Raw genomic sequence first — 17,977 nt, forward strand, 5'->3', positions numbered from 1 at the left:
ATGGAACGGCGGAGCAGACTCAATGAGCTGAATGGTCAAATTCTGTCCTTCGTCTTATGGTCTAGGACAGAACTTTGAAGAAATATACCGTTACTGAGGCAGCTGACTTTACTCTCTCAAGCACCTGGGTGTCAACATCTCTGAGGATCTATCCTGGGCCCAACATTTTGATGCAATTACAAAGAGTTTGAAGAGATTTGATTGTGTGGCTAGCCACAGCTCAATTATCATCTATAAATTTGCCAGTGATACAACTATTGTTGGTAGAATTTCAGGTGGTGATGAGAAGGTATATCAAAGTCTGATAGATCTGCTGGATGAGTGCAGTCGCAACAACCTTACACTCAATGTCAGTACGAGCAAAGAATTGATGGTGGACTTCAGGAAACGGAAGTCGAGGAAACACACGCCAGTCCTCTCTGAGGAATCAGCAGTAAAAGGGGAGAACAGTTTCAAATCCCTGTGTGTCAACATATCTGGGAGCAACATATTAATGCAATTCAAAGAAGGCCTTCCGGTCTTCCATTCTCCTAATGAAACTTCTATTTCATCAGGAGCTGGTGGAGATACATTATCAAAGATGAGCAAATTTCTACAGATGTACCGTAGAGAACATTCCTCCTGGTTGCACCATCATCTGCTAAGCATACTGCACAGGTCGAGAAAAAGCTGCAGAAAGGTTTCTTAGCCAGCTCCAACATGGGCACCAACCAGCATCGGGACACGTTCAAAAGACCATGCCTCAAAAAGATAGCATCCATCATTAAGGACTCTCACCAAACAATTTTGTAAATATATCTTTCTTATTATAATTTGTAGTACATTGTATGTACTGCACTGTACTGCTGCCATAGAATAACAAGATTTGAGACATATATAATACTGTGCAAATGTCTTAGACATATAGCTAGGGTAGCTAAGACTTTTGCATTTTAGTATATTTGCCAACATGGAGCAGAGAGCGAGTTTGTAAATCTGGTGGGAGCAAAGAAAGTTGTGAATGTTGAGGGTGGAGCCCCATGGGAGGGGTGTGGGACAAGTGGCAGAGAAGGCGTGCCATGGGCAAAGAGGTGGTGTGAGTGCAGATATGCCCAGTCCTAAGACACCAGGTAAGGTCATTTGATTCCAAACAATTGGTTTACTGATCATTACAGAATGATCAATGGTGCTTCTGGCTTCCTACCTCCACCCTTCCCCTTTACCCAACCACGAATCCCCCCTACCATTGCCCTACCCGCTGTCAGTCCGCAATAGAGACTCGTATCAATATCAGATCTATCATCACTCACATGGAAGTGATTTTTTGCAGCAATGTACAGTGCAATGCATAAAATTACTGCACGGCTGTACAAAAGTCTCAGGCACCCCAGAAATACAGCATGTGCTTAAGACATTTGCACAGTACTGTATCATTGATAATAAACCTGATTCTGATTTTGACTATAAAGTATTTGAATTAATAATAAAACCATAAAATAACTTCTGATCCCTTTCAGGCTGATACCCACCCCCTTCTCTGCTTCCCCACCCTTACATATTCCTCCAAAGCCGTCTTTTGGTGGTAATGATGACCTACCCTCATTTCATTCCTACCATCAGGGAGGAGGTACAGAAGTTAAAGATGCACATGGAACTTCCTGGGAACAACTTCTTCCCCTCTGCTGTCAGATTTCTGAATCCATATGAATCCATAAACACTACCTCATACGTATATATAACTAATAAAGTGGCCACATATAGAGTGTATGTCCATAATCCTATGTTGCTGTAGCCCATCCACTTCAAAGTTTGATGTATTGTACGTTCAGAGATGCTATTCTGCACACCACTGTCGTAATGTGTGGTTATTTGAGTTACTGTCACCTTCCTGTCAGCTTGAACCAGTCTAGTCATATTCCAATGACCCCTCTAATTAACAAGGCTCTTTCACCTGCTAAACTGCTGCTAACAGAATGTTTCCTATACTTCACACTGTTCTGTGTACTCTGGAAATTGTTGTACATGAAAATCCCAGGAGATCAGCAATTTCTGAGTTACTCAAACCACCCCATCTGGCATCAGCAATCATTTCACAGTCAAAGTTATTTAGATCACATTTCTTGCCATCCTGATGTTTGGTCTGAACAATAGCTGAACCTCTTGATCATGTCTGCTCTTTTATGCATTGAATTGCTGTCACATGACCGGCTGATTACATATTTGCATTAACAAGCAGTTGTGTGTGTGTGTATATATATATATTTTTTTTTCTTTGAAATTTATAGATTTTTACAACTTTATTGCATTGTACTGCTGCCACACATGAAGTTTGAATAGTTTAGGGTTTTTTCCCCTGGAGTGTAGGATAATGTGGGGAGATTTGACAGAGGTATACAAAGTTATGGGGGTATAGATAGGATAAATACAAGCAGGCTTTTTCCACTGAGGTTGGGTAAGACTTGAACTAGAGGTCATGGGTTAAGGGTGAAAAGTGAAATGTTTAAGAGGAACTTCCTGGGGAGCTTCTTCACTCAGAGAGTGGTCCAACTGTGGAATGAGCTGCCAGCTGAAGTGATGGATGGAGGCTTGATTTCAACATTTAAGAAATGTTTAGATATGTACATGGATGGGAGGGATATGGAGGGTTAGGGTCAATGGGAGTAGGCAAAATATTAGTTCTGAACTGATGAGTTGAGCCAAAGAGCCTGTTTCCATTCCTTAGCTCCTGTGATTCTCTGCTGAATATTCTGTTACTAAGTTAATGACATGGCACAACATATTGAGATAATATCAACTCCATTAAACTTAATAGCTTCATGTGGCAGTTAGCATTCATGAGCCGCCAATGAGCGCAGACACACCACAATACTCTCCTGCAAGATATTGCTTCACCACCCACTCCCAAAGGAACATTAATGTCCTGATGCAGTCATCTAATATAAGCTGCGTTGCAGAGTTTTGCAGACAGTCAGAAATAAAGAGGATTTCTGTGGTTTCCATAAGGAGCCAAGAGAAGAAGCAAAGAGGAATGTAATAGGGGAACCAGCCCTTCAACCCATTGAGTCCATTGTAATCCTATCCCAATCTATGCTAGCAGATTGCCATTAATTCCCTGTGCAGCTGAGTGTAGGTTGGGGTGGGAAGTGGGAGTTGATGGAGATAAAGTCATTCAGCATAGAGTTAGTAAAAATGGGTAGTCATTGGTTAGCATGGGCTTGATGGGATGAATGGCCTGTTTCTGATCTCTCAGAATCACAGGAGTATATCGGACTGAAACAGGCCATTTGGCTAAACCAGTCTATTCTGACCTGGATACCCCATTCAAGCTGAACCCACTTTCCAGTGTTTGGCTGGAAACCTTCTAAACATTTTCAATCCATGTACATGTCCAACTGCCTTGTAAAAATTGTTATTGTACCTACCTTGACCACTTCCTCTGGATGCTCATTCCACATATGTAGATACCTCCTTTTGTTTAAAAAAAAAGGTGGCCCTCAACTTCCTCTTAAATCTCCCTCCTCTCACCTGCAACCTTTAGTTCCATCACTGAACTGTTCCCAAAATCTATGGACTCACTTTTGAGGACTGTTCATCTCATGTTCTTGATAGTTATTGCCTATTTATTATTGATTTTTTCTCTTTCTTTTTGTATTTGCAGTTTGCTGGGGTTTTTTTTGCATATTAGTTGTTTATCCATCATTTTGGGTGTGGTCTTTCATTGATTGCATTGTGTTTTTTTCGTATTTACTGTGAATGCCTGCAAGAAAGTGAATCCCAGGTTGCATATATGTACATGATAATATATTTACTTTGAACTTTGATTCTCAAGTCCTGGGAAAAAGACTCTATCAAAAATTGAAGAAACATACAGAGAAATGTGTTGCTTGTAACCATGCTTCTATAATGCTGTAGGTTCTACCAGCCCCCTACCCTAGAGTCAATTTACAGTGGCCAATTAACCCACCGACCACTACATTTTTGCAATGTGGAAGGAGGTAGGAACAACTGGAGCAAGCCCGCGCACACACATACACATAGCAAGAACACGCAAACTCCACACAGACAGTACCCAAGATGCAGGTCACTAAAGCTATAAGGCAGAGGCTGTTCCACTGTGCCACTGCATCAGGTTTGAGACACAAGAGACCACCTGCTCTACTTGCTGAGTTCCTCCAGCAGATTGATAGTCACTCCAGATTCCAAGTGTGGTCTAAACAAAGTTCAAAAGTTTGAAGTAAATTTATTTCCAAAGAAAATATATGTCACCGTATACTACTCTGAGATTCATTTTTTTGCAGGCATTCACAGTAAACACAAAGAAACACAATTGAATCAGTGAAAAACTGCTCATGGCAAAGATGGAGAAACAAAGTCACTTACATCACAGTTCTGAAGTTTAGCCTGAACAACAACTGAACTCCTTGACCATGTCCGCATGCTTTGGGTTGCTGCCACATGATTGACTGATCAGATATTTGCATTAATGAGCAGATGTACAGGTGTACCTAATAAAGTTGCCATTGAGTGTATGTGTTCAATCAACGATCTTGGAGTCAAGACATTAGTGTTTATAACAGGCAACATCAAGGGTATTAAATCAAAACATTCACCAGTCGGTACTTCAGTGACGTGCACCCCTAATTGCATGTGTTACTTTTCGTAACTTCAAAACATTAAACTAATTCAAAGGAAGACACTGGAGTTTAAAATGTGAGTCTAACTTTGTGTTTACTTCAAGCGAGGCATGCACATATCATGTGGTAGCATGATGGTGTATATAATTCGCACATTTTTGCATAAAACCATCATGAATTATTTAAACAAACCAAGAATGCTTAATCTAACAATATGTACACAGAATTATTCAAATATTTCTAAAATACTAAATACACAACATTCCTCCCCACATAGCTATAAGCTACACTCAATAGAATGATTACTAAGAGAATATTCCAGTGAACTAAATACATCTTCCCAAGATCAGAGTGCACATCCTCTAAAAAAGGAAAAGTAAAAGAAAGGCAAGAAGTTGCAAAGGACAAAAAGTGTCCAGTGCTGTCTGAACGACTTCCTGCAGAGGAAAGCCCCAGAAGCTGTGACTGAATTGAATTAAATTAAATTGAATTGACTTTACTTCCTTCTTACACAAGGAGTAAAAATCTTTATGTTACGTCTCCATCTAAATGTGCAATGTGCAATTTATAGTGATTTATAATAAATAGTGTATGCACAACAATATAACATAGAAATACAGTTGTGTGAGCATGATGGCCTGGTGGAAGAAGCTGTCCTGGAGCCTGTTGGTCCTGGCTTTTATGCTGTGGTGCCGTTTCCCGGATGGTAGCAGCTGGAACAGTTTGTGGTTGGGGTGACTTGGGTCCCCAATGATCCTTTGGACCTTTTTTGCACGCCTGTGTTTGTAAACGTTCTGAATAGTGGGAAGTTACAGATGTGCTGAGCTGTCTGCACCACTCTCTGCAGAGTTCTGCGATTGAGGGAAGTACAGTTTCCATATCAGGCAGTGATGCAGCCAGTCAGGATGCTCTCAATTGTGCCCCTGTAGAAACCTCTTAGGATTTGAGGGCCCACACCAAACCTCTTCAACCGTCTGAAGTGCAAGAGGCACTGTTGTGCTTTTCTCACCACACAGCCGTTATGTACAGACCACGTGAGATCCTCAGTGGTGTTTATGCCAAGGAACTTAAATCTGTTCACCCTCTCAATCCCAGATCCATTGATGTCTCCATTCCTCCTGTAGTCCACAACCAGCTCCTTTGTTTTTGCGACATTGAGGGAGAGATTGTTTTCTTGACGTCACTTTGCTTTCACCCATAAGTTTCACCCGCCAAGCAGGGTGATTTCCCTTACCACTGTTATGTTTTGTAACATCAAAACATTAAAGGAATTCAACAGAAGACACAGGAGTCCGAAATGTGAGTCTAACTTCAGGTTTGACTTTAAGTGAAGCGTGCACATATCACACAGTAGTGTCACGACAAGTACAATTTATGCATTTTTCATATAACCACAATGAACAATCTAAGCAACAAAGAATGCTTAATCAACCAATATATATACAAGATAACTCAAATCTCACTGGAACATTAAATACTCATCAGACCAGAGTCTTATCTTTATCTATCAGAAAATTCTTTCCTCTTTCCAACATTACAAAGTATTTACAGAAATATGCTTCACATGGTGCTTCTTTATCTCATCCATCAGCATCTTCTATTTCATTCCATCTTTTGTGTATATTCCTTGAAGACAAGTCATCTCCCAAGCTCCGCACTTTAACAATTCTCTGAGTTACTGATTGAGCTGATCTTATACTCATGGGTCTTTTATGACTCTTTGTTCTGATCTTGACCACAAGTAGAAACATCTTTCTATTTTCTATGTTAAGCTTACCAAATCATTTCATAATCATAAAGGCCTGGTCACATGCAATACACTAGCAGCTGTACTTCAAAAGAGGTAACTTCATTGTTAAGAGTTTTGGCCAAATATGAGCTCATTTTCTTTATCTTCAATAGTACAGACCATAAGACCACAAGACATAGGAGTAGAATTAGACTAATTGGCCCATCAAGCCTGCTCTGCCATTTCATCATGGCTCTCAGCCCCAATCTCCGACCTTCTACTATTTCCCTCTCAGCCCCAGTCTCCTACCTTCTCCCCATAATCCCTTATGCCCTGACCAATCAAGAATCTATCAACCTCTGCTTTAAATATAGCCAATGACTTGGCTTCCACATCCACCTGTGGCAATGAATTACACAGATTCAACACTCAGTGGTAAAGAAGTTTCTCCTCATCTCTGTTCTAAATGGATGCCTCTCTATTCTGAGGCTGTGTTCTTAGACCTATGGAAGAGAGTTTAAATCCAACGTTAATCTGTTCATTGGACCACTGAAACTTAGGTTGCAATGTCCATTGAGATCCTATGCAATCTGAACAAAGTACTGATTCTCTGTGATTGTCCACCCAGGCCAGATTTTAAATGCAGTATTGAAAATGTGGCCTCTGTGGACAATTATAGAGAGTCATTGAGCACTACAGCTCAGGAATATGCCCTTTGGCCCATCTAATACATGCTGGAATGTTATTCTGCCTGGACCCATCAATGCACAACTGGTCCATAGCTCTCTATACTCCTCCCATCCATGCACTTATCCAAACTTCCCTTAAATGTTGAAGTCAAATCTGTATCCACAACTTCCACTGGAAGCTAGTTCTACATTTATACCACACTTTGAATGAAGAAGTTCCCTCTATGTTCTCTCATGTTAACCTACGACTTTTAGTTCTAGACTCATCCAAGCTCAGTAGAAAAATCTTGCTTATATTACCCTATCTATACTCTTCATCAGGCCTGCTATGGAAACACCAATGCCCAAGAACTGAAAAGCCTGAAAAGTAATGGATACAGCCCAGTCCATCATAGGAAAAGGCCTCCACCCCCATTCCCATCAAGCACATTTACAATAAGTGCTGCCACAAGAAAGCAGCATCCATCATCAAGTACCCCAGCCATCCATGCCAAGCTGTCTTCTCTCTGCTGCCATTGGGAAGAAGGTACAGGGGCCTAATTGGGTCCACACCACCACATTCAAGAACAGTGATTATCCTTCAACTATCAGGCTCCCGAAACAGCATGGGCAACTTCACTCACTTCAGTTCTGAAGTGATCACTGACCACAACTTATGGACTCACTTTCAAGGACTTTATGACTCATGCTGTCTGTAACACTTATTTACTTATTTATTATTACTTTGTATTTGCAGCCTGTCTTCCTTTGCATATAGGTTGCTTGTCAGTCTTTGCTTGTGTGTAGTTTTTATTGATGCTATTGTGTTTCTTTGTTCTACTGCAAATACTTCTAGAAAATGAATCTCAGGGTAGTATACGGTGACTTTGATAATAAACTTATTTTGAACTTTGAACTCATTGCTACCATAGTCCAGGGAAGAAAGTCCTAATATATTCAACCAGTCCATATAACTCAGATTCTTAAGTCCTTGTAATATATGAGTTTAGTCAGCTGCCTCAACGAAGACACGCTTCTTCAATGTCCTGCGCACAATACTCTGAATCTGGTCTCACAAATGCCTTATGCAACTTCAGCATAATACCTCAACACCTGTACATAATACTCTGTTTTATGAAAGCCAGTTTTCCAAAACCTCTTTTTATGACCCTATTTACCAGTGACACCACTTTCAAGGAGTTATAGATCTGTATTCCCAGATCCCTCTGTTCTATTTCATTCCTCAGTACTCAACCATTCATTGTATATATCTAAACAACAACACACAAAATGCTGGTAGAGCACAGCAGGCTAGGCAGATGCTGCCTAGCCTGCTGTGTTCTACCAGCATTTTGTGTGTTGTTGTTTGAATTTCCAGCATCTGCAGATTTCCTCGTGTTTGCATTGTATATATCTACCCTGGATGGTCATCCCAAAGTGCAACATCTCGCATTCATCTGCATTAAATTCCTTCTGCCATTTGTTAGCCCATTTTTCCAGCTGGTCAAGATTCTGCTGCAAACTCTGATAGTCTTTCTCGTTGTGTAATACATCCCCAAACTTGGTGTTGGCTGCAAATGTGCTGATCCAGTTTTCAGTATTATAATCCAGATAACCGATATCGACCACTTACCACACCAACAGGAAATGCCAGGACAGCCATGAGCCAATCCCGAAGGGAGATCAACTTCCTCAGTTGTCTCTGTTGTTCTTGGTCATCAGAGCCTTGGGTCAGGAGGCTGGACAGATCCGTTAGGACGCTGATCCCAAAGAATACAGTTTGGATAACCTGTTCAACAAAGCACAATGAAGATCAAACTCTTAGAACATTTACTCCTTTATATTAGGGCTTGGCATTGGCAATATTGGATTCTTCAATAAAGCTAATGTTTTAAATGTAGAAAACAATGCTGGAAAGGTAGTAATGGAGGACTTGGAACAGAATAAATTCTTTGAATTTGTCTTCACTGTAGCAGACATTAGCAGTATGGTGGAAGTCCCAGATGTCGGGGCATGAAGTGTGTGAAGTTACCATTACTAGAGAGAAGGTTCTTCAGAAACTGAAAGGTTTAAAGTTAGGTAAGTCAACTGAACCAGATGATGTATACCCCAGGGTTCTGGAAGAGGTGGCTGAAGAGACTGTGGAGGCATTCTCAGAGAAGACATTGTGATCTGTCAAGCTTTAATGCTGGAGTGGATCACGGAGAATGAAAAATTGCAAATGTCACTCGATTCTTCAAGAAGGGAGAGAGGCAGAAGAGAGGAAACTAAAGGCCAGATATTCTGATCTCAGTGTTGAGAAGATGCTGGAGTTGATTATCAAGTATGAGGTGTCTGGCTATTTGGAGGCCTTGTAAATTCTCTCTGTACTCTTTCAATCTTATTTACATCTCTCCTGTAGGTAGGTGACCAAAACTGCACATAAAACTCGATATGACGCCTTGTGAGTACAACTTCAAATGTCCATTAGACCCTGAGACATAGAGCAGAACTGGGCTATTAGGACAATTGAGTCTAGTCCACCATTGTGTCATGGCTGATTTATTATCCCACCCAATCTCACTCTTCTGCCTTCTATGTATAAATATTGATGCCCTGACTAGTCAAAGTCAATTTAACATTAAATTATGCATATGTCACCATATATTAACCTGAGATTGATTTTCTTGCAGGCATTTACAGCAAAATAAAGAAATGCATTAGAACTTATGAAAACTATATGTAAAGAAAAACTGATAAACAACCAATGTGTACAAGAAGACAAATTGTGCAAATAAAAAAATAAAAAATGATACTGAGAACATGAGTTGTAGAGTCCTTGAAAGTGAGTCTGTAGGTTGTGGAATCAGTTGAGTTAAGATGTGTGAAGTTATCCACACTGGTTCAGGAGACTGATGGTTGTAGGGTAAGAGCTGTTCCTGAATCTGATGGTGTGGGACTTAAGGTTCCTGTGCTTCCTAACTGATGGTAGCATCTGCTTAGCCCCCCTCCATCTCCAATCAGGGTCACATGAAGCCATGAGAGCAGCTGGTGAATGTCACAAGTCCTGGTTATGTAACCACTGATGCCAGGCAGCCAATCTCTGAAGAGTATTGATAAAGGTTGGGGTTACCCATCTTGTAAAGGTATTGTTCTGAAGAAGGCAATAGCAAACTACTTCTGTAGAAAAAGCTGCCAAGAGCATTCATAGTCATGGAAAGACCATGATCACCTACACATGATAAATGATGAATGATTGCATTCGATTGAAAAATAAGCAAAGGTAACTCTCTAAAAAGGGAGGGCAACGGGAAGCAGGGAACTATGGGCTAGTCATTGGAAAAAAGCTAGAAGCTGTTACTAAGAATATCATTTCCGAACATCATTGAAGTAATCAGGAAATATCAATGTGGCTTTCTGAATTGGGATGTCATGCTTGACCTGTTTATTGAAATTCTTTGAAAAAGTCACATCTGCTACGGATAAAGGGGGGGCTGGTGTATTACTATTCTTAGATCCACAGAGGACATTCAGTTCAGTGTGGCATCAAAAATGATTGCAGAATGGAAAACCTCATAACATCATACAAGATATTAAACCTGATTCTGATACAACATATTGGTGTAGTTAGTTATTGACTGATGAACCGGAAATATAGTGGGCATGAATGAGTCTTTTCCTAGTTATAACAAGTGGGGCCCCAGAGTGTTTGAAGGGAAAGTAGGGAACAGATCTCTGGCGAACCATAAGAATGTCCAAACACTAAGATTGAAAGACTATTACTGGATGTATGGTAAGTTCTTCAGATCATCTTCTCCCCAAATCTGTTCAAACACATATTTTATCAATAATAAAAATAAGAAACTATCAAAGCCAATAGTTCTTCTCCACATTTTTTGATGAATGAAAATACACATTACATTCTCCAGCTTAACTACCAAAACTATCAGTGAGTAAACATAATAAGTGTACATTCTTAGCTTATAAGATTGTCAAATGCTCACCTAGTATGATAAGTTGGACTCTTGACTTCACAATCTGCCTCGTTCTGACCTTGCACCTCATTGTCTAGCTGCACTGCACTTTTTCTGTAACTGTAACACTTCAATTAGCATTCAAGGTTCAAGATTCAAAGTATTTTTATTATCAAATAATGTATAAATTATACAGCCTTGAGATCTGTCTGCTTATAGGTAGACACAAAGCAAGAAACCCAAAAGAACTCAGTTAAAAAACAAACGACCATAACCACTGCACTGAGAAAGAGGGGAAAAAACACACACGTAAACCAGATTTGAGTCCTTAGATCCACTCCTGGAGCAGCCACAGTGGGCCCAAGCCTCGATCTGAGTTCATCATATCAACGGGGTAGAAACGCCACAAGACTCACAGAGATGCCATTCTCAATCTCACCAAATCGGCTTGGCACTTGGAGCAATCCAAACTCACACCCGGCTAAGATAGACGGGTATCAAAAACTCTTCTGCATTGACTCCTCTCCAAATTGTTCACTCTAACAGTGAGGGTGATACCCACTCTATCTGCAGCCCCATCTTGAACACTTTGCATCTTGGCTTTGCGATACATCAGCACGGCTCAGTGTTCGAATCAGCTTCACTTCCACCTACTCCTTACTGTTTCTCCTTGTGCTACCTCAATGTACTGTTGTAATGAATTGATCTGTATAAACATGGTTTTCACTGTACCTCAGTAAATGTAACTCAAAATCAATTAACCAATTTACCAACTGGAAGGACATAGACCACGGCAGAGTGCAACACTGGAAAGACTATTTGTCCTGATGAAATGTCGACTGCTTACTCTTTTCCATAGATGCTGTCTGGTCTGCTGAGTTCCTCTGTGTGCGTTGCCTTGGATTTCCAGCATTTGCAGATTTTCTCTGATTTGTCCCACAATGTTGTGCCAACCTTGATGCCAAGTAATACTAAATGCTCTCACAAGACAAAGAAGAGGGTTATTGAGAAGTCACACTATTCACACCCTCCTTTATACTGCTGGTACTGCAGTGGAAACTGCAAGCAGTTTCAAACTCCTGACTTTCCACATCATACACATCCTGTCATGGTCCTAGAACACATCCACCACAATCAAGACCAGAACTTTCTGAGGAGGCTGAAGAGAGCTGGACTTTGCACTTTCATTCTCAGGACATCCAGCAGATGAGAAGTAGAGGGCATCCTAACAAACTGTATCACTGAGACTAGAAAATCTACAGATGCTGGAAATCTAATCAACACACACAAGATGCTGGAGGAACTCAGCAGGCCAGGAAGCATCTATGGAAAAGAGTAAACTGTCGATGTTTCAGGCCGAGACCCTCTTCAGGGATGGAAAAAGGGATGAGATTTTTTTCCAGTCCTGATGAAGGTCTGGGCCTGAAACATCGACTGGACTCTTTTCCATAGATGCTTCCTGGCCTGCTGAGTTCCTCCAGCATCTTGTGTGTGTAGCTTAAACTGCGTCACTGCTTGGTATGGAAATTGCACTGTGGCAGGCAGGAAGGCTCTGTAAAGGGTAGTCAAAAGAACCCAACTCATCACTGACACCAGACCACCCTCTATCAAAGACCTAGATGCAGAAATGTGCAAGAAAAGGGCTGGTAATATCATGAAGGATCTTATCCTTCCGGGAGGAGGCTATGTAGCATCCATGTCAGAAACACCAGACTTACCTCACACATAGATCACTACTTTATTATTTCCTGACAGTCTCCTTATGTACACTCTAGCATCAGTTTATGGGCAAACAATCAATCTATGCATGTACTATATATAAGCTATCTTATGAATTTATATTTATTGTGTGTGTGTGTTTTAGTATTATTATTGTGTTCTTTAACTTTTCTGTTATTTCACTGTCCTTACACCTGTGTACAGGGAATTACACTAAACATATCCCTCCATTCCTGCTTATTCATGTGTCTATCTGAAACTCCACCACAAGTGAAAAGGATCTTGATCAGGATGAGGTCGAAATAGAGTGGGCCTGTGTGCTGGACAGTGTGGAAATTAAGGAAGAAGAAGTGCTGGATCTTCTTAAAAACATTAAGATTGCTAAATCCCCAGGGCTGGATATGCTACACCCCGGGTTGTTGTGGGAATCGAGAGAAGAGATTGCAGGAGCATTAGCTATTATCTTTGAATCCTCTTTGGCAGCAGTGGAAGTGCCGGAGGACTGGAAAATGGCAAATGCAGTTCCCTTGTTTAAAAAAAGGAAATAGGGAGAAACCCGGGAACTATAGACCAGTGAGTCTTACGTCGGTGGTCTGCAAACTACTGGAAAGGATTCTTAAGGATAGGATCTACGAGCACTTGGAGAAGTACAGTCTACTCATGGATAGTCAACAATGGCTTTGTGAAGGGAAGATCGTGCCTCACGAGCCTGATTGAGTTTTTTGAAGAGGTAACAAAAGAAATTGATGAGGGTAGGGCAGTGGATGTGGTCTACATGGGCTTTAGCAAAGCATTTGACAAGGTCCCTCATGAGAGACTTATCCAGAAAGTCATGACGCATGGGATAAGTGGAACCTTGGCTGTTTGGATAAAAAATTGGCTTAAAGGAAGAAAGCAGAGGGTAGTTGTAGAAGGAAAGTATACTGCCTGGAGGTATGTGACTAGTGGAGTGCTGCAGGGATCTGTACTGGGACCCCTGCAATTTGTGATTTTTCTCAATGACCTGGATGTTGAGGTGGAAAGATGGGTGAGTAAGTTTGTGGATGACACAAAGATTGGAGGAGTTGTGGATGGAGCTGTAGGTTGTCGAAGGTTGCAAGAGGATATAGACAGGCTGCAGAGTTGGGCAGAAAAATGGCAGATGGAGTTCAATCCGGACAAGTGTGAGGTGATGCATTTTGAAATGTCAAACCAGAAGACTGAGTACAGGATTAATGGTCAGTTACTTAAGAGTTTGGATGAACAAAGGGACTTTGGGGTTCAAATCCATACATCCCTCAAGGTCGCTGCGCAGGTTGATAGGGTAGTTAAGAAGGCCTATGGGATGCTAGGCTTCATAAACAGGGGGATTGAGTTCAAGAGTAGAGAGGTCATGTTGCAACTCTACAAATCTCTGATGAGACTGCACTTAGAGTATTGTGTTCAGTTCTGGTCACCTCATTATAGGAAGGATGTGGAAACTATGGAGAGGGTGCAGAGGAGATTTACCAGGATGTTGCCTGGTTTGGAGAACAAATCATATGAAGCAAGGTTAGCATAGCTGGGACTTTTCTCTTTGGAGCATAGAAGAATGAGCGGGGACTTGATAGAGGTGTACAAGATTATGAGAGGCATAGATAGGGTGGATAGTCAGTACCTGTTTCCCAGGGCACCAATAGCAAATACCAGAGGGAATATGTACAAAATTAAGGGAAGGAAGTTTAGGGGAGATATCAGGGGTGAGTTTTTAACACAGAGGGTTGTGATTGACTGGAATGACTTGCCAGGGATGGTGGTGGCTAAAACATTAGGGATATTTAAGAGCCTCTTGGACAGGCTCATGGATGAAAGAAAATTGGAGGGTTATTGGGTATTGTGGGTTTAGTACTTTTTTTTAAGGATTATATGGGTCGGCACAACATGGAGGGCTGAAGGGTGCTGTAATGTTCTATGGTTCTATGGTTCACACTGTCTTCTTCCTCTCCTACCCAGGTAACCCATACCAGACACATATCTCTCTCTGCTAAGCTCCACCACACTACCTTCTTTTCTACCCTGGGGAAAGATACTGTCTATCCTATCTCATAAATTTAAAATGTCTATGCATTTTCAACTCTGCCACAGATGGTCCCAAGCTCAGTTGCGAAATGAGGAGGGTTGGGCATGAGGCTAGCAACTTCATTCAATAAAAGCCCAGAGCTACAGAAATGCCAACAGAAGTTCTAAAGACCTCATCCCTGTGAGAGGAAAAACACATCAAGAAGATGGGCTAGATGTGGGGACAACATGAAAGACTGGCCCAGGATGGAGGACTCTGTTGGCAGCCTATGCCCATATGGGATGATAGGCTTAAAACAAAGAAGAATGAGGTTTCCCCTCAGCCTCTGATGCTCCAGGGAGACAAACTTCCCAGATAGCTCATTCCCACTAATCCTTGCAGCATCCTGGTGGACCTCAATGCACAGGATCAGAAAGAGCTGTAGAGTGCTGTAAACTCTATCATAGGCACTAGTCTCCCCACCATCGAAGGCATCCTCAACAGACAATTTCTCAAAAAGGTGACATTCATCATGAGTGACTTCCATCATCCAGGACATGCCCTCTTCTTATTGCTACCATCACAGTTGAGGTATAGACCATAAGACCATAAAACATAGGAGCAGAATTAAGCCATTCAGTCTATTGTGTCCGCTCCCCCATTTCATCATGGCTGATTCCAGATCCCATTCAACCTTATACACCTGCCCTTTTACCATATCCCTTGATGCCCCGACCAATCAGGAATCTATCAAATTCCGCTTTAAATATACCCACGGACTCCATTGCAGTTTGCGGCAGAGTATTCCACAAATTCAACACTTTTTGCTTAAAAATAATTCCTCGTTACTTCTGTTCTAAAAGGTTGCCCCTTAATTTTGAGGCTGTGCCCTCTAATTCTGGATACCCCCCCCCCCCCCAGAGGAAACATTCTCTCCTCATCCAACTTACCTGGTCCTTTCAACATTCGGTAGGTTTCAATGTGATCCCCACGCATTGTTCTGAATTCCCGTGAGTACAGACCCAAAGCTGTCAAACCGTTTTGTTCCTGGAATCATCTTTGTGAACCTCGTCTGGAGTCTTTCCAATGGCAATACATTCTTTCTGAGGTAAGTGACCCAAAACTTTTGACAATACTCCAAGTGCGGCCAGACTAGTGTCTTATTAAGCTTCAGCATTATCTCCTTGTTTTTATATTCTATTCCCCTTGAAGTAAATGCCATCACGGCATTTGCCTTCTTTACCCCAGACTCAATCTGTGAATTAATCTTCTGGGAGTCTTGCATGTGGATTCCTAAGTCTTTCTGTACCTCTGATGTTTGAACCTTCTCCCCATTTATATAATAATCTGCACTGTTGTTCCTTTTACCAAAATGCATTATCATAGATTTACCAACATCTGCCACTTTTGCACATTCTTCCAATTTGTCTAAATCCTGCTGTAATCAATTTCCTTCCTTGGCACTACCTATCTTAGTTTTATCCATAAACTTTGCCACAAAGCTATCAATTCCATTAACTAAATCACTGACAAACAATGTGAGAAGTAGTGGTCCCAATACTGACCCCTGAGGAACACCACTAGTCACCTGCAGCCAACCAGAAAAGACCTCCTTTATTCCCACTCGCTGCCTCCTGCCTGTCAGCTATTCCTCTAACCATGCCAGTATCTTTCCTGTAACACCAAAGGATTTTATCTTGTTAAGCAGCCTAACGTGAGACACCTTATCCAATGCCTTCTGAAAATCTAAATAAATAACATCTGCTGCCTTTCCTTCATCCACCCTATTTGTTACTTCCTGAAAGAATTCTAACAAATTTGTCAGGCAAGATTTCACTTTCCAGCAACCCTGATAACTGACTTAATTTATCATCAGTCTCTAAGTACCCTGAAATTTCATCCTTAGTCATGGACTTCAACACCTCCCCAACACTGAGATTAGGCTAACTGGTCTATAACTTCCTCTCTTTTGTCTTCCTCCCTTCTTAAAGAGTTGAGTGACATTTGCAATTCTCCAGTCCTGTGGGATCACAGATCATAAAATATAGCAGCAGAAATAGGCCATTTGGCCTATTGAGTCTGCTCCACCACTTAATCATGGGCTGATCCAATTCTTTCAGTCATCCCCACTCTACTACCTTCTCCCCATGCCCTTTGATGCCCTGTCAAATCAAGAACCTATCTATCTCTGACCATGCCAGAATCAAGAGATTCTTGAATGATCATCAGTTAGCTCTTCAGCAACCTCTTTCAGGACTCTGGGGTGTAGTCCAACTGGTCCAGGTAACTTATCCATCTTAAGACCTTTGGGTTTGCCTAGCACTTTTTCCCTTGTAATAGCAAACTCAAAGGTCACTCATTCCTACTCCCTGACACTCATGGACCTCTGGCATACAGCTAGTGTCTTCCACAGTAAAGACTGAATCAAAGTACTTATTAAGTTCATCTGCCAATTTTTTGTTCACCATTACAACCACACCATTTCCTAGTGGTCCATTATCCCTTTTACTCTTTATATAACTGAAAAAACCTATAGTATCCTGCTTTATATTATCGGCTAGTTTGACTGCATATTTCATCTTTTCCATTCTTACATCTTTCTTAGTTGCCTTTTGTTGGATTTTAAAAGCTTCCCAATCATCCAACTTCCCACTCACTTTTGCTTCCTTATATGCCCTTTCCTTGGCTTTCATGCATTCCTTAACTTCCCTTGTCAGCCATGGTTGCCGAGCCCTGCTATTTGGGAACTTTTTCAGTGAGATATTTCTATCCTGTACTTTGTGAATTGTTCCTATAAAATTCAGCCACCTCTGCTCTGCTGTCAGTCCCGCCAGTATCCTCCTCCAATCCATCTGGGCAAGCTCCTCTCTCATGTCTCTGTAATACCTTTTATTCCATTGCGATACTGATACACGTGACTTATCCTTCTCTCTCTCAAGTCTCGGAGCCTAAAGACACGCACTCAACATTTTAAGATTCTAAAGGGAAAATGAACTGACATACACTGCCTCACTATTGCACTACATATTCTTTTTTTAAATCTCTTGTTGTAAATTATAGGAATTCTTATGTTTTTCACTGTACTGCTGCCATGAAACAACCAATTTCACAACTTACGTCAGTGATAGTAGACCTGATTCTAATTCTGAACCTCTTAGAGTCATAGAACACAGCAGCACAGAAACTGGCCCTTTGGCTGTCATATCCATGTTGACCTGTTAATTCTCCCAATGATCTGCCACCCATGTACCCTATCCAAGCTTTTCTTAAATATTGAT

General features: G+C 41.3%; 1 protein-coding gene across 1 annotated transcript in view; it reads right to left on the reverse strand.

Annotated features, from left to right (window-relative positions):
* Nucleotides 1–17,977, reverse strand: part of aig1 (androgen-induced 1 (H. sapiens)) — a 336,483-nt gene that overhangs the window by 231,305 nt on the left and 87,201 nt on the right. Inside the window, exon 2 of the mRNA XM_059985296.1 lies at nt 8,644–8,799. Coding sequence (XP_059841279.1) covers nt 8,644–8,799 — 156 coding nt within the window. The remainder of the gene's footprint in view (nt 1–8,643; nt 8,800–17,977) is intronic.

This window comes from Hypanus sabinus, chromosome 12 (genome assembly GCF_030144855.1).
Source record: "Hypanus sabinus isolate sHypSab1 chromosome 12, sHypSab1.hap1, whole genome shotgun sequence".
Taxonomy (NCBI): Eukaryota; Metazoa; Chordata; class Chondrichthyes; order Myliobatiformes; family Dasyatidae; genus Hypanus; species Hypanus sabinus.